At 41.2% G+C, this 20,894-nt stretch overlaps 1 protein-coding gene across 3 annotated transcripts in view; it reads right to left on the bottom strand.

The window, feature by feature from the left end:
* Window positions 1-213: 213 nt before the first annotated feature.
* The window catches only part of SEMA3D (semaphorin 3D), a 241,906-nt gene continuing 221,225 nt past the window's right edge, over window positions 214-20,894 (bottom strand). For 2 of the 3 annotated variants that reach the window (XM_061582313.1, XM_061582312.1), the window contains one exon: window positions 215-3,161. In XM_061582313.1, coding sequence (XP_061438297.1) covers window positions 2,745-3,161 — 417 coding nt within the window. In that variant the 3' untranslated portion in view covers window positions 215-2,744. Of the gene's footprint in view, window positions 3,162-20,894 lie in introns of all 3 variants that reach the window. The other variant, XM_061582310.1, reaches the window with a different exon arrangement.

The raw sequence follows: 20,894 nt of genomic DNA, 5'->3' as shown, positions 1-20,894 counted from the left end.
CTAGGGTGATGCATGCCTTGGTTACATCCTGCTTAGACTACTGTAATGCACTCTATGTGGGGCTGTCTTTGAAGGCTGTTTGGAAACTTAAATTGGTACAAAGAGCTGCAGCCAGAGTGCTAACCGGGGCTGGTTACAGGGACCATACAACTCCCCTGTTACAACAGCTCCACTGGCTGCCAATTTGTTTCCGGTCACAATTCAAAGTGCTGGTTTTGACCTACAAAGCCCTATATGGCTCAGGTCCAGACTATTTGACAGATCGTATCTCCCTACATGAACCTGTCCAGGATTTGAGATCTTCAGGTGAGGCCCTTCTTGTGTTCCCCACACCTTCGCAAGCACATATGACGCGGACACGAGATAGGGCCTTTTCGGTGGCCGCCCCTAGGCTGTGGAACTCCCTTCCAAGTGAGGTGCGATCAGCTCCCTCCTTGCCGTCTTTCCGGCGACAAGTAAAGACTGTTTTATTTCAACGGGCATTTGGGATAGAGAACGACCAGGATTAAGTCTCATAGGTTTGGTGATTACATTATATGATTTTATTATTTTAAATTGTCCGCTGTTTTTAACCTATATTTTATGGTTTTAATTTTTCTCATAGTTTAATTCTTTTTTAATAATATACTCTGTATGTTTTAATGGTGTTGTTTTTAGTTGTAAGCCGCTCTGAGTCCTATTGGAAAAAGGGCGGGGTAGAAATAAAGTTTATTATTATTATTATTTCATGATGATGTGAATCATTAACATTTATATTTTCCATGCGCGCATCCCTTTATCCAAACACAAATGCAGAACAGAACAAAACGGCATCTGTACAATTATTAATCAGAAAAAAATGTAGTTACACATACAGAGCAACAGTGGATAACTACTACTAATTTTTTCCAGAGCTGAAAATCAATGCTGGCGCTTTGCTTTAATGAATGGCACACCAATTACATGGCTTCCCCACAGACTTTGCTCCCAAGATGAGGAGAATGCATGAGAAACAAGGAAAGTTTTGGCATCCATCAAAGCTTTCTTCCATGTGAGGAAGTGGATAATTTGTCATTTCACACTCAAAAAGCGTGAAAAGCAAAAAGTGTGTGTGTGTGTGTATGAGGGAGGGAGGGAATGGCAGGGCAGAGGATGGGAGGGATGCTAGTAAGAAGGCAGTGTAATGTAGGGACAGCCTTGAGATGATAAGATGAGATGCTATTCTTGTTTTATCTCAGTTCTGGCACTATAAACCAACTTCAATTATGCTGATAGACTACATAGCCCAGGGTTAACCTGGAGTAAGTTAGCCTGGCATCAGACCCAGATTCTCACTCAGTCAGGACAACTAAACTTATTGAACAACAACAACAACAACTTGAGGAGGACATTTTACAAAATTGCGTAGCTGCCCACCTCTAACTTGTGCAATATTTACACATGGACTTTGTTTTAATTTTATTTTAGTACAAATATAAAACATTAATTCCCACAATGCACCACTGTCTCTAAAATACATAAGACCTTTATACCCAAAGAATACGTAGCTAAGTAGAAAGGCTGTTTCCACCATTTTGGGCTGGCAAATTGCTTCCCGCAGTTTCGTTGGTGGATTTAATTTTGTTGTTGTTTGTATCAAAGAAGCAAATGCAAAGCAACAAAAGAGTTAAAAGTAGCAGAGGTGAGATGAGACATGGATGGGGAAAAATGCCTTCAGAGACAGATGGAAGACAGTGCTGGCAGAAATCCCATTACTAACTAATAGGATTTGTGTGCATACCTCCCACTTGCTTCTTGAGTATCTTTGCTGGCATTTCCAATTAGAGTCAACATGTCATCTCAGCAGAAGGCCTTCAGACCAGTTGCTACTTACATCCTAATGAATAAACCTCTACATTTCTTCCTAAAAAACGAGGAATATATTTGCTTTTTTATGAATTAACTCAGTGTTAGTGCCCAGTTTTAGGCTATGACCCACTCTGTCCATATTGGCCAGGAAATGCAAATGTACAGCATACAGTTAAGTGAAGTGAGCCCCTGTATGGTGATGTCTGGGGAGGGGCATTCTGTGTTGTATGGAGGGCCCCACAGCCTTACCAAGAATCTACAACTTACCAGGCTGCATCTTTAAGAAGGTTCAGAAAGGGGCCAAGTCTGTAATCTATGTGGATACATGGACTGCTGGCACCACAAAACTAGCCTCTGGAGTCTATTTCTATGTAGTGATGCTTTGCCAGACAAAGTCAGTAGGCCATGCCATGCCCTGGGAAGGGTTTGTGTGTGCGTTTATGTAAGCACAATCCATGAGGTCATATATATAAGCCCATTATTGGGTTATTGTGCAGGGGTATGCTGCTCTATTTTTAACAGTCCCTTACCTACACTTTAATCAGCCTGCTGTGAAATACAGACACCTCTACGGTGGGACCTAGAAGTTGTTCAGACAGCTCATGGTCTATGTTTTTATAAGGAAACAACAGAACAGCCATTTGATACATTACACAAATTTACTCTTCAGGCCCTGAGATTCAAATGAAGTTATCTCAGTTCAAATCTGAGAACTACTGAACAGCAGACAGCTCCTGAAGTTTTTGTGTTTTTTGGCCATTGCTAGGGTATTCTTCTATGGGGGTCTCATATACATTAATGACTATGCATTGGCTGGTCTCTTTGAGAGAAGCAACATCAAGAAGGAGGGCCCATAAAACCTAACAAAAGTATTTTCATTTGCAAAATAAGTCCTTTTTTAAAATAAAATATGCATACTATGTAGACACAGGCCTAGTGTGTTGGCTAGCAGGTTGGTGATGCCTCCGGTTCCTTTTCTTCTTTATCTCTTGGACATGTTTCCACTTTGCCCCACCTTTGTTACGCTGCCGTTTCTTTTCCCGGTGCCACATCTGCTCACAGTACTCATCCAGACTGAAGCTGGGGCTACTCAGAAGCTGGATGTAATCCTTATACCGGAGGCGTGACTCAGCGAGCAGATCCCGCCCTTCATCTTCTGTTTTCTGAGAGCTTTCCATCTGTCCGTTCTCTATGACATTTAAATTTAACTTCACAATAGTTTGGACAAATGTGTGCTCTTGCGCTTTACAATAATATGCTCCAGTGTCTTTCCTCTGCAAGCTGCGGATCAACAGTCCATATTCTGTCTTGATTATTCTTTCATCTGGTTTCAGCTGTTGGGTAGGAGAAAAACTAATCAAATACTGTACAGCTTATGAAAATTAAAATTAAATGTAGTATGGAAAAGGAATAGCTGGCACAGAGATCTGGTAACAGAATATGGCGCCTATGAGGTCTAAGTTAAGTTTTGCTTGCACAGCTTCACATTTAACAACCACACACCTTATTTAAACTAGGTCACCTTGTGGCTGGCACCTTGTTGAAAGCAGGTCACTTTGCCTAAGGCTGCATTCACATACATTTCAAGCATTATTATTTCATTTTTAACCGTCATGGCTTCCCCCAAAGAATCCTGGAAAGTATCGTTTGTTAAGGATGCTAAGACTTGTTAGGAGAACCCTATTCCCCTTAAAGAGCTAAAGTTCCAAGAGTGATTTAACAATCAAGCCCTCTTCCCAGGGAACTTAGAGAACTGTAGTTCTGTGAGGGGAACTGGAGTCTCTTAACAACTCTCATCACCTTTAACAAACTACACTTCCCAGGATTCTTTGGGGGAAGCAATGACTATTTAAAATGGAATCATAGTGCTTTAAATGTATGGTGAATATGGCCTAAGAGTGCAGCTTTTACACACCAGTGATATATGGCCCAGGTGAGCACTGTGCTGGCACTCTTAGTACCTGAGATCCCATGTGAAGCCAATGACATGGAATGCCATACAAATAACTTTTTCATCACACCTAGTTACATGTAAAAGAACAGTGATTCCATTCCAAAATGGCTGCTATGGTGCCAACTCCACCTCTGGTCATATAACTACCAAAAGGAAAGGAAGAAAATCATGCTGTCTTCTCAATTAGGGAGGGTCGAGAATTTTGATTCAATTTGCATTTCAAGCCAAATCTATTACATTTGCACTTTCCGAAACAATAAAGGTAAAGGTGAAGGTGTCCCTGCACTTATAGTGCGAGTCGTTTCTGACTCTTAGGGTGACGTCTTGCAACGTTTACTAGGCAGATTGTATATATGGGGTGGGTTTGCCAGTTCCTTCCCCGGCCTTTCTTTACCCCCCAGCACATGCCGGGTACTCATTTTACCGACCACGGATGGATGGAAGGCTGAGTGGATCTCGACTCCTTTTACCGGAGATTCGACTTCCTCCTTCCGTTGGAATCGAACTCCGGCCGTGAGCAGAGCTTTGGCTGCATTACCGCCGCTTACCACTCTGCGCCACGGAGAACCAAAACAGCCACCTTTCGAAACGCACACTTATTTGAATTTTTTGACGCAGTTCACCAACCAATGTTTACAAAAATTCATATATTAAGGGAGTGTGCATCAAGATGAATATATGAGTGAAAGTAACATGCAAGAATTAATTGTGTGCTGATACATGGTTTGCAAAAATGTGTACATTACTCAAAACTGCCTACAAAATGTGTTTATTAGGGGAAAAAATGACACTGAAATGCTAGAGAATTTTCATGAGGATTTTTTTTTTAAAAAAAATACAAATTGCTGCAGAAATGTGGAGAACTGAATTTAAGACTGGAAACATTTGACACTGAGAGAACCGAAATTGACAGACCTTTCCATCCCTACTTCTTATGCACCCAAAGGAAAGATATGTCACTGACTACTGTCTATGTAGAGGGGAGGGTGGGGGAAAAAGGAAGCAGTGGAACAGAAAGCATGAGAAACAACGGAACAGGAATACAAGGGTACAGAAAGTGCAACATCTCATACAGTCTATTGTGCCTGCATCTGGGACTGGATTGGGAAAGAGAAGGATGAGAACAAGCACAAAGATCAGGTAAAGCAGGCCATAATGTTATTAAATTACAGCCAACGGAGGGTAGACAACGTAGACTGCTCTTCCCTCATCACGACCACCCAGTGGTCTTAAGTTGCCACAATGGGCCAGAGTGCTCCATTTCCTCCAAGGTTCATTAAGGTGGACTCCCAAGGAGAAGGAAGCTGGGGAGCCTATCCCTAGTCACTCCCAGGTTGTAGACCCTCTGACAGATGCCCCAGGATCAGCCCAAGCTGACACAGCAGTAAGGTAAAACCAACAGCACAATATAAAAGTCTTTCCTTCTATGCTGTGAGGAAGGGAGAAACTAAATGGCTCATCGGAATGCATGCAAAGTTCCTTCTGAGGCCTGTGAACCAGTGACTGGCAAAAGACAAAAGCAGCCAAAACTGAAAAATAGGGAAGGGAAGGAGGGCATGCAAGGAAAATGCTGGCTTGAGTCCGGGTTGTGACTTTGAAATATAGGCTAGTAATGGATCAGAGGAACTGGTCTATGTGAAGGTTTCACCCACCCAGGACCACCTGGCCTGCCAATTGCCCTCAGCTAAGAGCAACTACTTCAGTGTAGCCACCAGATGCTCACCTGTCTGTCCATCTACTGATGATCCCACCAAACATAAGGCATAACAGAAGACCATCAGTTAGAGACCAGGTTTGTGAACAGATATTACTTCAAACTGCCAGCGTGGCATTCAAAACCAATAGTTTTTGCTTTTTAAGCTTACTATTCTAAAATCATACCATGAATTGAACTCCAGTACCTTTCAAATTCCAATTTGTGTCCAGGAAAAAATAGCATTTTCTGTACTATAGATTTCATATATTTTAACCACTGAGCTATTAAACAGTTTGTCTTCAAGTCTGTTAATAACACAGAATATTTAGTATTAAAAAATAATGGGGAAAAACACAACAATCTTATAATTGACGTAGTGCAGTAAGCGTTTCCTGATCTGGAAGCCAGCATTTGATTTCCATTGATTTTAACATTCAAGAAATAATTATAGTGCTTACATGACAAAAATGTCAGAATTAGTAACTAAAAAGGGAGGTAATCATCAGTGAATGAAGACTAGGATGAAACAACATAATCTTTCCAAATCAGAAATGTTTAACTTGACAGGCCCATGCAAGCCTGTGACCCTGATCCAGAGCAAGAAGATAGTCAGACCTTGTCACTGGAAAACAGCTTTCATTCATTACATTGTAAATTGCTTTAGAAGATGTATGAAAGTTCTAGGATGTATGTGCTGAGGCTTTCTTGTTAGACAGGCACGGGGAACTTCCAGACCAAATTAGGTCCAGCAGGTGTCATAATTTGGCCCATGAGGCTGTTTTCCTCAAGGCATGACTGCCTGTTCCACATCAGAGACCATAATTGTCAGGTGTTAGATAAGCACATTTAGCGCCAAATGCAAGCTCGGGTGGAACTGGCTGCATCCTGGAGTTCCCAACAGCTAATCCCTAATGAAAGCAAGGCTGGAAGTCAGTGCCAATCAACTGACTGGTGGTAACTTTGAACCCCCTGGTGTCCTTTGCAGAAGCAGTTTCAATCCAACCCACAGTTGCAAGGGAACATTTTCTCATTGCAGATGTGGTTTGAATCTAACCTGTGCCTGGAAAAGAATTCAGCGGGTTGGATTTGGGGTTGGACTCAAGCCGTGCTGCAAAGAAAAATGGGTGTCCTGATGTCACCATGATACCAGGTGACTGACAGGTGGGTGGGCCCGGGGTGGGTGAGCTCAGGATCTAGTCTGCATGCAGGACCCTCCTTCCCACCTCCATCATTAGCAATCTACCTGTAGTGGTAATCTGTAGTGTCAAGTCTGAGGCCATATCAAAAATAACAAAAAGTACTGAAAGTCAAATAGTGTTCATCGCCAATTTAAAACTGGAGCGTCTTGATCAACAAACATTACAGTGGCACAAACCATATGCAAACCTAACAAAGCTTCAATTTTCTTTTCAAGCCACTAGTTAAGAACATCTGCCTTGTTTTAATTCAGAAGCTCATCAACCAGCCTTTCACATTGCACCTGTAATGTTAGGGTCCCTTCCAGCCATAACTTTAGCAGGATGGGACTTACTGTAGAATGACTCCTTCTCATATCATTCAGCACTATTGGAAGTCTGAGGGCATGTGGGAATAAGTCTGCGCTATGCTCACACTGGGGTTAGTCCTCCATTGGGCTGAGGCAACGCTATTGCAGGAGAGAGATGTGGGCTCCTTCCATGTGACCTGGAGCTTCTAAGGCAGGTGCGGGGAACCTCCAGGCCTCCTGATGTTGCTGAACTACAACTCCCATCGTCCCTGCCCATTGGCTACGCTGCTGTGGCTGATGCGAGGAGTCCAGCAACAGCTCCCCACATCTGTTCCCACATCTGTTCTAAGGCTATGGAAGTGCAGAAGATGGACCACATGCCAGCACCTTCCCCAATTCTAAATAAAATATTAGAAGTGGACCAAAGAAACACAAACAAGCCCTAATAGTTGCAATAAAACTTAAGGATGACTGTTGCAGAATTTTCTGCCACTATAGCACTCTGTAAAATAGAATCCAGAATATTTTAATTGATAGACACACTTGCAGAAAACGCCACGGACAGAGCAGCCCAAACTCCTGATTTGCCCTGCTGGAGGGGGTTTGGATAGGTGGAGGTGTCCCCCTGCCTAGACCTGCCTGGCTCCACCAGCTTCAGTTGCTGGGATGTGCCTCTACTAACTGTCCCAGTGCACCTGCCTAAATCCAGAGTCGGTGGAACGTACCAATGGAGGGGTGATAGCCAGTGGAAACCCCACAAATTGGGTGTTTAAGGGGCAGGGAGAGGGCTGCAGCTGCGCCAGCAAAGGATCTTCTGAATCCATAAATGGTCCTACTGTTGTCACCTGACAGCAACAGGCACAATCTGGGCCTCTTTGCTGTGCTAGCCTGGAAGCTGGCATAGTGAAGAGGCATTTTTGCTGCCCTGCCAACTTCCACCCCAACCAGCCCAAGTGGCAGGGCTGTGGATGCAGTGGTGGCTTTCATGCCATATAGCCCTGCTGCTGCCAGCAACGGGGTTTGGATTGCTCTAGCTTACATATATATATATATATATCTTTTAATGTTGAGATTCCCCGTCCATGATCTATCATCCTCAGATCAGTGATGTATGGTTGGTCAATATTACCACCCCCCATACTGTAAACAGAGGGCTGAGAGAGATTGCCTTGCCAAAGGCCACCTACTGAGAGTCGGTGGCCAAAGTAATGTTTAAACCAGGGATTTGTGTCTTGGCTCACGTCTCATGCTCTCAGCCAGTATGCTACACAAGGTCTTTTTAGAAGAGGTCCCTTTTGAAGTGCAGATGGTGTCAACAGAAATTGCCCTGCAGCAGGTGGTGTCGTGTTGTTCTACTGCCACACTGAGGTCGACGTGGGGAAAAGCAGTGAGGGAGGAAAGTTTGGCCTGACTAAGTAATATGCAGCATGGACAATTTAGAAATCTCAGCACCCTGGTTATTGTACAATTGGACTATTCAGAAATTCAGTGGTGTTGTGAAAGCTTTACTTTTTAAAAAAATGAGAGGGAGGGAGGGAGGGAGGGAGGGAGGGAGGGAGAAATAGAAATAAAAGTGAAGCTGGAACACTGCCCAAAGGACACATGTGCCTTTCTAGCAAACTTCAGAAAGAAGAGATCCAGGAGGCATGAAGATGGCTAAATTAAATTTATTCACACTGGGTAGACTGTACACTGTTGCTTTATGTGAAAAGTATGTGAACAATTCCCCCTCTCCCTCAACAATATGCATACATACAGAACCTGGCTTGCTACCATGCAAACTGAACCAACACTTGAGAAAGGTATGTGCAGCTGTCTGTATGCCACCCCGCCGGCCCATTGACTGCATTGTAGACCACAAGACAGCTGTTGAAAAAAGGATGTATGATCAAGTAACAGAGCATGGAGATGACAGCCCGGGAGTGCTTCAGGGTTTAATTTTGTCCACCCGCTCACATGCCATGCAACTTTGGGCAATGAGATCCAGATCCCTGAGACTACTAAGAAGTGCTCACGATCCAGTTGTAGACAGAGTTATATATCTGCATAACTCTCTTCCACTGGAATCAGTGGGTCTTGAGAGTACTTAGTTTTGGCTGGATTGTACCCACGTTGTATTGAAAGGGAAGTTTTGAAGAGGATCTACCTCCTCAAATAAAAAAACAAAACCCAGATCATAATTAATCTCTAAAATATTGGCAATCCTCTGTACCTTACTTCACTCACTAGTCTTATACAAATTAACAAATCATTTGTTTTGCTAACTCTGTCCTTTGGCTGAGCACTAAATGGACCACCCTTTTCACAATTGCTCTAAAAAGAGGTAATTTTCAAGCTATTTACAGTCCCTTGCTCTCATGAGACTATTTCAGATATCCTTTAGATTTGCTACCAAAAGTTCACCTAAACAGAATTCCAATTCAATGTGAGGATACTTCAACGCCTTCCGTTGGGTGAACACCTGAAGAATTTTGAGGGAAACCAAAAGAGTTTTGTTAAGACTTGGGCAATTTCTAAGGGGAGCTCTGCATCCCTGGGTTTTCATAAAATTTCACTTAAAGTGAAATCTAAGCCAATTTGTAGTTTACTTCTCAGACAAAATATCAGAATGATCTTGAGAGAAGCAAAAATAATTTCTGTGAGACTCATGTCATTTCTCAAATGGGGTTCCACATATCCCTCATATATCTTTTAAACTTTTCTGGCATTGTTATATTCTTCAACATTCTTCTCTCCAATTATTAAAATGATAGACAATCATATCACCTAAGTTCCTTTCTCATAGTAGCTATATATGCTCTATTAACTACATATACCTTGTACATCAGGGCTGGGGAATCTGTGGCACTCCAGATGTTGCTGGACTCCAACTCCCATCAGTCACAGCTAGCACAGTCAATGGAGAGGGATAATGGGAGCTGCAGTCCAGCATCAACTGGAGAACCACAGGTTCCCCATCTGTGATCTAGCTATTTTAGTGCTGATGCAAAGAAGAACTTGAACAGGGGAAAAAATCACACATTTTGGATATGCAATAAGCTTGCATATTTTTCCTTTGTAAAGTCAGCTTCAGAGAATTACCGCAGGCAGTGCAACAATTGGAAGCTCAATGATCACTCCCATACCCCATCATGCATATAAACTACACACCAAGACTGTGGGAGAAATCAGCTTTCGACAGTTCTGGAAAAAGCCTTCTGAAAGGTTGGGTTAGCATCCCCCCTGAAAACTCATAGGATAATCCCAATATCATTAAAGAGAGTTGCATTTTTCAGGGCTAGGATGCAGTCACGTACGTACTGCAACTCTCTGTATACTCAGTATTTCTCTTCAGTGGGAGTCAGCATAATGGCCAAGATCTACTTCATTGTTCAGGCAATGCAATGTCCATGAGGCAAGATCTTAAGCGGAATCTTTCTGTGTCATTCCTTCTTGTAAGGTTGCTCTTATACTTCAGTGATCTGTTATTTATTATCCTTGCTTCTCTTGCCTTGGTTAAATTCCCCTCCCTGGTTTCTTATTCATCCGTTGTGTGGGATTGTATATCAGCAGCATCCTGGCTGAACATTTCTTAATCTTTTTAAAAGATGTTTTTAAAGCTTTTTTTTAAAAAAATGTTTTTAAAAATCCTTTGTTTTAATATGTTTTTGTCTTAATATATTTTAAAGTCTGTTTTTATGATGGTTTAAAGCATTTTTAGTGCTATTGTTTGCCGCCTTGGGCTCCTACTGGGAGGAAGGGCAGGATATAAATTTAATAAATAAATAATAAAAATAATAACATGAATTAGGGAGCTATTAAATTCATATATGTGTCCCACAAATAATATGACCACATGTCACAGCAAAGGAACTCTTGGTTTGGAAGAGGAGGCTTACAAAACTCTACATTAGGATTGTTAAAGTGAATGCTACCTTTTCTGATGTGTGTGTGTGTTTTTAAAGAAGAATTTGGTAGAATTAAGCAAAGAAAAATAGGACAGCAATGTTTAGTCTATTGGCTGCAGTCCCATACCCATTTAGCTCAATAGAACTTGCTTCTGGGTAAACATGTATAGTATTGTGCTGATACTCAGATTAACTGATAAGAAATCTGTTGATCCATAAAAAGATGCTCCCCATTTAACTGGGAAGGAGGTGTGTTTTGTTTGTGTGTGCATCTATATTTTAACAGATTAAAATGTTATTTATTTTAATTTAAGAGTTTACATGGGTGGCAGGCACCTTCTTAGACAAGCCATCCTTCTCCTCTTACACAGAAGGGAGTGCTGATGCCTATTATGACACATCTATGCATTATCTGATAACAAAGAAAGAATGCCAATTTCATTCAAATACAAATTTATGCTGCTTTAATTGATTAAAACTCATACAACTAAGTGACTAACATTTATTTAACTGAGTAACACAGCCCTAAAGAAAAGTAATAAATTGCAAAATCAAGAATGGTTGCAGTTATCTCTGCTAATATTTACAAGCACTTCAGGGGGGAAAAGAAAAGAAAGAAAAGGATTAACATTTGATCTCTGATGGGTGGATGGGAAGGATCTAAGGAAGAGCTTGGGTGAGATAAGGATAGGAGGTATTGAATCTGGACTTGACAGGCATTTGATTTATGACTATAGCATGGATGATAAATTAAGGCAAGTGGGAAATAATTAACAAAAGAAGAGTCCTGCTGGATGAGTCCAAATCTCATCAAGCCCAGCATCCTCTTTCCAGTCAGCCAGTGCTTCTGGGAAGCTGCTAATAAAGAAATGAAGGTGGTGGCCATCCCTCGATATTGAGAGATACATTGAAAATGGAAGGTCTATCTAGCTATCTTTGTTATTGGCTCTTGATAGACCTATCCTCCATGAAATTATTTAATCCTTGTAAAAAGTCATCTTGTGGCAATGAATTCCATAAATCAAAGATGTGTTAGATGTGAAGAAGCACTGCCTGCCCTGAGCTTATTGCTAGTAAATTTCACTGAATGATCCCAAGTTCTAGTTTTATGAAAGGAGGATCTTTCCCCTCTTTCTTCACCTGTTCTAAACATATGCACATTAACTCCTCAGGTAATTAGACAGATAGTATTACTGTCAGACCAAAATAAGTGATGGAAATGAAACAAACGCCACCTTCTGAGCAGCTGACAGAAATCCAAAAAGAGTTACGTGTGCATGCTAGAAGGTTGGGCAGAAGGTGGGAATGGGGATAGATGAAAGGAAGTGTTTCCTTGGGTTAGGACATCAGCTGTTACTTCTGATTCTCTATATATGCCCCCACTCCTTTACATTTGTTGTCTCTACCCTCGTTTGCTTTCTCCTTGAGTCCTTCAGGCGACTCCCCCAACAGGTATAGAGAGTTTCCTCTTTAAATCAATGGCCATCCTTGCCAACACAGACTTTGCATTCACATGACAAAGCAATTTGAGAAAAAGCCAATTTAATCCTCATGTGTGAAAATGTACCTTTTCTTGTACATGTTACTGGGCTCTAGCCATAGTAATCTGAAACTTGCAAAGCAAAAGGGCACCGGCTACAGATGGAAGGAAAATTTGTTCAGTTTGCATTTTCATACAAATGTGTACAAAAATTATGTATGTATTTTAATACAAATGTGTACAAAAATATGCACAGAAATGTGCATATTAGTGAAAATAATGTATGAAAATACATTATATCAGGGAAATTGCTTGCAAAAATGTATATATTAGGAGGAATGTATACAAAAATGCATACCTATTTTCAGGTGTTTTTTTTATCGCAGACTAATGTGGATATGGGGTGAATGGATCTTAGGCTGGAACAATGAGAATCAGAAACGGACAGATTTGTCTTTTACTGCTTTTACCTTGAGTACATGGTGAAGTGGCCAACTTTCCCAACAAGGATTTTGTTATTTATTTATTTATTGTATTTATATACCGCCCCATAGCCGAAGCTCTCTGTGCGGTTTACAATAAAGGTTTGTTTAAACATTTGTAATTGAGCAATAGCATCTGTCGCATTCTGGTCTTGGGGCCATTCACAGGTTAGAGAGGCCAGCCCAGGCTTACCGACAAGTGTGCGCTTAAGAGAAAGCTGCAGACGTTTTGCTACAGAACGGTCGTGTTTTATTACACATATAAGCAAAACAACAGCACCAGTACAGGTTCCAACTGCCTTTAATAGCTTATGGCTACAATAGTTTTTTTTGTTTTTGTTTCGGGAGAAAAAATGATACCCTGATTCGAGATTTGTCAACTTGTTAATTAATTAATTAATTATCATCAAATAACCAATGTTAAGTAATATGTATTGCATTTGTATTGTGAGTGGATAGCGACAGACTGAAAACAAACACAAATGCAAAGTATTAGTCTTTGTATATATGGTCTATGAACTACGTCAATATTTAAAATATACTTTTTCTATGTATATTCCCAAATAAAAAATATATTAAAAGAAAGAAAGAAAGACAGCTGCAGCCAATCACAGGCTCTCTGATGATACACATACGCGACATTCACAACTTTGATTTCTTTTAAAAAATGGAATATGTGAAATGGTCCTGAATTGTGGCTTCACTATTCCTTCTTTTTTATCCTTTGACAGGATGAAATGACGACTGATTTCATACATTTTGAGCAATGCTTCATTGCTGCTTTCTCTTCCCTTATTTCTTTAGTATCCTGTTTGCTGAGAGGTTCAAAACTCATTCTGCCTTTCCTCTTTATTTTTTCCCCCCTCAGGACTCTGGTGTTTCATCAATACCTGGCATTTCATTATTTGTTACTAGATCTTTAACCTTTTACTCAGATGCTTAATTTATACCAGTTTCTGGCAAGCAGATGAAAAAAATGCTTTATTAAATTCAGAGGACAGACAAAAAGCCGGGCACATAAGAAGACTGTACAAAGACATTGATGCATTGGCTTTTTTGGATTTGATGGCTTTCATTCCCTTTGTATATCAGATCCAGTATTATTGATAAAACCAAGCCATATAAAGACTATATAGGGTAGTCTTCATTTGCTAGAGACTTAGGCTGCAATATTAAATACCCTTACCTAGGGGTAAGCCCCACTGAATTCAATGGAGCTTTCTTCTGAGATTTCAGTATTTAACTGTGGTTAATTTTGGACGAATTCAGCTTATTGGCTACAAACATGAGCCTCACACACATGGGGTTTGATCCAGATTTAGCTGAAGTTAGGTCCCATTGAAATTGATGGGACAAGTTAAGCTTCTAGAAAATGTCATCAATGTAGAATAAAAAAAGGAGTCATATATATCTCTAAAAATGCCATTAATGCAGAATAAACTAACTAACTAAGACTCACCTAACTTAGCGGAGCTCCACAAATCCGTAGTGCTTTCCCCAGCCATTGACAGGAGTGGAAGAATGCTTACTCTATATGCGGTGCTGCTTCACTGAATTTTGGTCGTTGCCTGATATTCTAAAACACTAGGGCTCTCCAGATGTTGCTGGCCTACAACTCCCATTATTCCTGATCAGTGATCACATTGGCTGGGGCTGATGGGAGCTAGAGTTCAACAACAGCTGCAGAGCCACAGGTTTCCCACCCCTTTTTTAAGTGATACATTTCCAAGGGATTCAATTATACTTAAAAAATAGCCTGAGGAATTCAACCATCTCATCGCAGAAATTAAGCAATATGTTCTTCATAGAAGATTTTTGGAAGTAATTATATTCTTCTAACCATTCATGCAATTTACAAAAGCTGCACTACTGGATCAGACCTAGGCCAGCTTTCTGTTTTCGATAGTGGAAGCTGACAAACAGGACAGTAAACAACACTTCTCTGTTACTTGCCCCTAGTGTCTTGTATTCAGTGTTGAATACAAACATGGAGGTTCTCTTTACTAATTGTAGCTGTAAACTGCTAATAGACCTACACTCTGTGAATCTTTCGAATCCTTCTTTAGAAAAAAAAAGCTGTCCAGGATAGCAGCCACCACTAAAGCAGACCTGTCAGAGCTTGGAAAAGTTACTTTTTTGAACTACAGCTCCCATCAGCCCAATCCAATGGCCATGCTGGCTGGGGCTGATGGGAGTTGTAGTTCAAAAAAGTAACTTTTCCAAGCTCTGCCTGAAATTAATGAACCTAAGTTAGTCATGTCCATTAACTTCAGTGGGTATACTCAGAGTAAGACTAGCATTGGATACCACCTTATATCTTGTGATGGTATGTTCCCTAAGTTGCATGAATAAGTGCTTGGTTTTGTCTGTTCTAAAGCTGGTGTCAATCAATTGCCAATTATTTGTTATTTTTGTGATTGGAATGCATTTGGCTTATAAATTAAGTAAAGGACAAAAATACCCTTTTAGATGAACTGCCTATTTCAGTACAAACTGGAGAACCGTTTTCCTGCATATTTAAATTTTTAGGACAGAAAGCATTATAGCAGTGAAAAAAGAAATTAACGAAGGATTCAAAATTGCACACACAATCAGGCTAGGTCAATGCCACTTGCCCTTTGTGAATGGGGTATTTAGAAAGCTTCCATCATTACAAACCACAGCAGCTTCTCCACTGTTAAAAAATTGCACCTGTCTGTGAGGAGAGACGGGCTTCAAAGCCTGCCTGCCTTCATTAATCAGCAAAAGCGCTGGAGGTAAAAGAAAGGGTAAAAGGGGGTTAAATGCAGCGAGGAAACAAAAAGCAAGCATGCATTTTTTGTTGAGGCAAATGGAGAATTCTTTCTGGAAAATGTCATGGGTTTCACTTCTCAACCATTCCTAAAAACAATTCTGTATTTTGAGGTCAAATGCAGGTAGTTCATAGGAATGGTAATAATGTCAATACTGAACATTTCTAAATCACTTAAGCATTTTCAAGCCCTTCGTACAATGATATCAGTAACTCTTAAAAGAACCCTGAAATGAAGGTGGTTGTTATCCCCATGGGTTCATGGTATAGGTGATATTTGAATGTGGAACTCTGTGCCTCTTACACAGCACACTATTCTATCTCTCATTGTACTATCATTACAACTACCACTTCTTAATAGAGTTAACCAAGTTTCACAAGGCAGTATGCAAGTTTGTGAGTTACACAGAACTCTTCCTCAGGCATTAACAAAAAACAAAAAGGGACAAAATACATTTATGCCTTTTGGTTCTGTCGGTTCTGTACCAAGTGCATTTCTAAAATTAAGCCCTAACTTTGCTCATATGCAAACACATTTTCTTTTCTGCTGTTGTCTGCGGCAACACAGGCCTATGAGTTCTATTAGTGCATTGCTAGAGGCTGATTTGAATAACCACTGATGTTAAATTTCCAAAGGGAGAGCTTTCATTGATTCTCTGATCCAGAATTGCTCCTAATTAAATGAGACTTTTTGCATAAGAACTACAAAGAGCTTCTTCTTTCTGTTTTTTAATATTCTACATTGGTGGCATTTTCTATTAGGATCTGTGGAACTAGTTGGAGACTACCGTGATTTTTCTGTGCCAGCATGTCCCTGCTGCTCTGACTCCTATATATATATCTGCATGGAGTTGCAACAGCAGAGTAATTCCCAATGTATCAGAAATGTTTTCTACCTACTATTCTATGGTGAACAGCAACTTCACCCGATGAGTAAAAAGTCCATGCCATTCAACATTGTTGTAATGCAAATTCCAACTGCTATTGAAATCCTTCAAAGCTGGGAATGTTGGTATGGATAGCTCCAGACCATTCACTCCAGCTGGGAAACCACCAAAAAGACAAAATTCTACCCTAGACATCTAGCATGACAATTTTGTTCTTGTGATCCACGACTATTTCCACAAGAAAGTTCTGAGTTTTCTGCTCAAGGCAATCATAAATAAGTCACCCCATAAAAAATTAACTAACTCAAGCAAAGCCCAGGAAGTTTTTACCTAAAATGGCAACAGAGCAAGAGAGAAGCCATTGCCAAGTCAAACGGGCATTTACATATGTGATGCATCCAGGTTAAAAAGATAGTATAAAGAAAATCCTCCCATTATCATGATGATCCTTTTTTTTCAGCTGCGAACTTTAAGAAATCTTTAATTACTGCAAGACTGAAGTTGCCATTTCTCACACTCCGCAGATGCAGCATGCAACTGGTCAACTCCAAACAACGTGGCACAGACACATGAAAAATTAACAGATTACTGGGGGAGCAGGTGAAAAACTTGTTCTGACTCAGTTCCATCTGCCGAACTGTACACATGGAGGAAGGGAAGGAGATTCAGGAACTCATGAGCTGTCATTTCAAGAATATGGCTTGTTACATCTCCTGGAAATGTACAAGGCAGTTTGACAAGGCTACAGTCCCAGGAGACTCTGGGACGGGGTCAATCTAACCAAGGAGTTCTAAAACATATATTCAATGTTACAAGAGGCCCCTTCTAAGAAATTAATAGAAACATCTGAGTTTTTTTTACCCTGCCACCTATCATATATACGCAGAATATTTTAATAAGGAATAAATAAATAGGGGAGTAGAGGATGCCAGATATATCAGCACATTAAAGCTTTATGAACAAATGATGTGATGGATGTTATTAATATTATTTCAAGTCTCTCTCTCTCTCAATTGCTCTCCCCCACCACTACATAGTTCCTGTAACAAGCCAGTGACTAACTCTCAAAACACAGGAACAAACATGCTCATTTGCGTGAGCGACACTGAAATGAGAGTGCCAGGCAATTGACTCGTGACCCTTTAAAAAAAGCTTCAAACTGCAGGGAGCTGTACTCCCACTGGTGACAGAATGACCTGGTGACAGCTCCTGTACCACCGGAGATCCTGTTCCCTCCCCACACCCTCTTCTGACTGGAAGTGGGATTCCAAAGCATGACCTTAAAGGTGAAGAACAGGGAGGCATCCTGCTGGGCCTAATGCCTGTTAACCTAATCTGGATTTTGCCCTCTCCTTCCCCTCAGGAAGCTGTATTGCGTGCCATGATGAACAACGCATAGCTCTCTATTTCTGGAGTGATGTTTCAAAGATCTGCTAAAACATTACAGCGCTACACTTAACTTGAAAGTATTCCTAGTACAATGTGGCACTTGTTAAATGTGGCATCACCATCCTGAAATATTGTAGCTTTTAAGAAGAATTTTTAAAAAGCAATGTATGCCTCTCTTTGGAAGAAGGTTAGATAAAAAAAGTGTGTGTGTGTGTGTGACAGAGAGAGAGAGAGGGAGGGGGGAGGAAGAAAAGTGAATGTAATCTTAATGGAGCGAAGAGTAAGTTGCATTGTACCACTGTACCATTTTCCTTTTCTTCTTTTTGTTAATAATGTTTATTGACTTTTTGAACAATAACAGTGAAGAAAAGGGAAACAGAAATCCTTCCCCTAACCAAGAGGAGTAAGAACATAAGAACATAAGAAGAGCCTGCTGGATCAGGCCAGTGGCCCATCTAGTCCAGCATCCTGTTCTCACAGTGGCCAACCAGGTGCCTGGGGGAAGCCCGCAAGCAGGACCCGAGTGCAAGTAACATACAGGGGATGCTTATAACAGACTGTAACTTTTTTTGTACTCGACCATATACTTTCATACTGATTTACTTACACAGAATTCCTAAATCTACCCATGATGATATACACCAGCACAGAGAAATATATATTTTGCGAAGCTGTTTATCACAGTCATATTTTATGTAAACCTGATAAAAGCAACTGAATTGCTCTGCCCTTCCTGCAAGGAAAAGTACATGGGTTTCTTCCCTTTTTACAGCCCCGACTTCTGTGTGAGCAGAAGTGTAGTGGCAAATTTAGGACTGCAGGGTCCCTTCATGATTCATGCCACACTCCCTTACAACCATGTCACCTAGAAGCCATGCCCCTCTTGCACCCACACCTCTCCCTCTCTACTGAATTTGTAATAAAAAATATTTAAAGTTTTATAGATAATGCTTATTACTTTGAGTTATAGAGAATAAAAAATTAAGACAAAATGGCCAGCACGGAGTGTGTGGCATAGCGCACAATGTCTGCCATGGGGGCACATGGCACAGCACAAAATTAGAGTAGAGTAGAGCCATTGCTGCTTCCCTGCCACCACCATCTCCTCAGGCTTACCCTGGGAAGTCAGTGCTATGTCCTGATGGTCTTGTTTGTGGCACTCACACAGTATTGATTTACACACATACACGTTGCCTAATAACAACGGTAATGGGTCTGACTGGCCTTCTGGTTGGGGGAGGACTGGTTGGAGATTATTCTGTGCCATAATAGCAGTCTTTGTGTGTTCTCATTGCTAAACAGTAAATTTGGGAATTTTTGGAAAAAAACATAGGAGCTGCTGCAAAACTACCTAAAGAAACGGATCCATTGTTCTTCAAGTTTGTTCATGAAGGTGGAGCTTCTGTACAAAATGGTGAACACAGTGAAAAAATATAATTTTGATATGAATGTTTTGTGTCTTGCATGTACAGATTCAAAGTGTTCCTCCCAGATGATGTTATGCAGGAATAATAAATTTAGTCTCTTGCTTTAAGTAAAGAGAATATGTCTGATGTCTGGGTGAAATGCTTCAAATGTCCACCTGAATTGTTAGTTGTAATAATGTGCACATTTGCATCTTTATGCTGCTGCCACCACCCTAAAAATACCCAGAGAAAAATCCTGCATACTGCAAATGTTGAACGGTCTGCCTGGCACAGTTTGTAGTCCCATATTGCAAGGTATGGATTCTTTGTCAATGGTCCGGCACTTTGAGTAAAGGCAGTTGAAATATGAAAACAGACTTAACAATGAATTCTCAAGCTGTAGTGTGAGTCTGCGTTTGCAAATGAAATGTGCATACCAGTGATCAGATGCTGGCTCAGCTGTCTGTTTTGTCCGTTCTCTCCTGCTTCAGATGCCCCCTTTTTGTTTTTAAAAGTGCCAAAGCAAATAAACATTTGTTTTTCTGTTCATTTGTATTATCATCAACATCATCATAATTATTTAACTTTTTTTTTTTAAAAAAAGTTCAAATTGCCTGGCATTGCGGAGAGATTTCTTGTTGAGATCACAGAAGCCAGGCACTCAGCACTATGTACAACCAGGTTCTGTTTTAAACTTTTCTCAGAGCACAACCATGAGCCAGAACAGACGCATAAGTTTGAACTTAAGTGCAGCAAGATCACTTCCTGAGCAGCTCTGTAAATGTTGTTTGTGCCTATGCTTGTGCTGAACCCGTACCGGGACACAGTAATGGGCTGAAAGAAGGCTATCAAACTGGAGCACAATCCCACCAAGATTGAGCAGCAATCCCTTTCTCCACTTTCCTGCCTTACAGTTCCTCCGTGTCCCTGAGAATCCCCTTCACCCAAATGCAAAAGGAAGTGGGGGCTCATCAGATCCCAGAAAGGGCCACAAATGCAGTGCTGGGGAAAGACAGAACCACTATCCTAATCTGTACACTGACAGAGTAGGAAGCGGCTTTCAGGCTTGCATTTGCTCTGGCCCGGAGGACGCTGCTTCTCTCTGCTTCCCCTCCATTGCCATCTTCTCTAAGTTCAGCCCAGATTAACCCTTAGAAGGCCAAGCACCTGTTTTACCTCTCTCTGAAGCTGTCAAAGCGGGAGGAGCCAACCAGGAAGAAATGTGTCACCAGGGAAAGCATGATCAGAGTTGTGCCACTGCAATATCATCGCTCCTCGGCTCCTGCTTTGAGAAGCGCCCCACCCACCTGGTGTTCTAAGGGTTAAAATGAGCTGAACTAGGTTCCTAAATAGGATGTGAATCTGGGGGGGGGGAGAGGAGAAGAGGGACGTGTCCCCCAGAGCAATTGCAAAGCCTGCATGGTGCTTCCTGCTCTGGCTTCTCTGCTCAAAGAAAACAGCTTCTGTCTCATGGTCGCCTCCCTCACTCTGCCTGTCTGCCGGCTGATTGGATGTTCTTTCTTGCAGCCACCGAGGCTCCTATATTGACTGCAAGTCAGGAACAGCCACTCTCAGCAGTCTCTCCCTCTCCCTCCCCCCTGCTCTTTTT

The sequence above is a fragment of the Rhineura floridana genome, chromosome 8 (assembly GCF_030035675.1).
Source record: "Rhineura floridana isolate rRhiFlo1 chromosome 8, rRhiFlo1.hap2, whole genome shotgun sequence".
NCBI classification, from domain to species: domain Eukaryota; kingdom Metazoa; phylum Chordata; class Lepidosauria; order Squamata; family Rhineuridae; genus Rhineura; species Rhineura floridana.
This window is presented reverse-complemented; position numbering and strand designations above follow the sequence as displayed.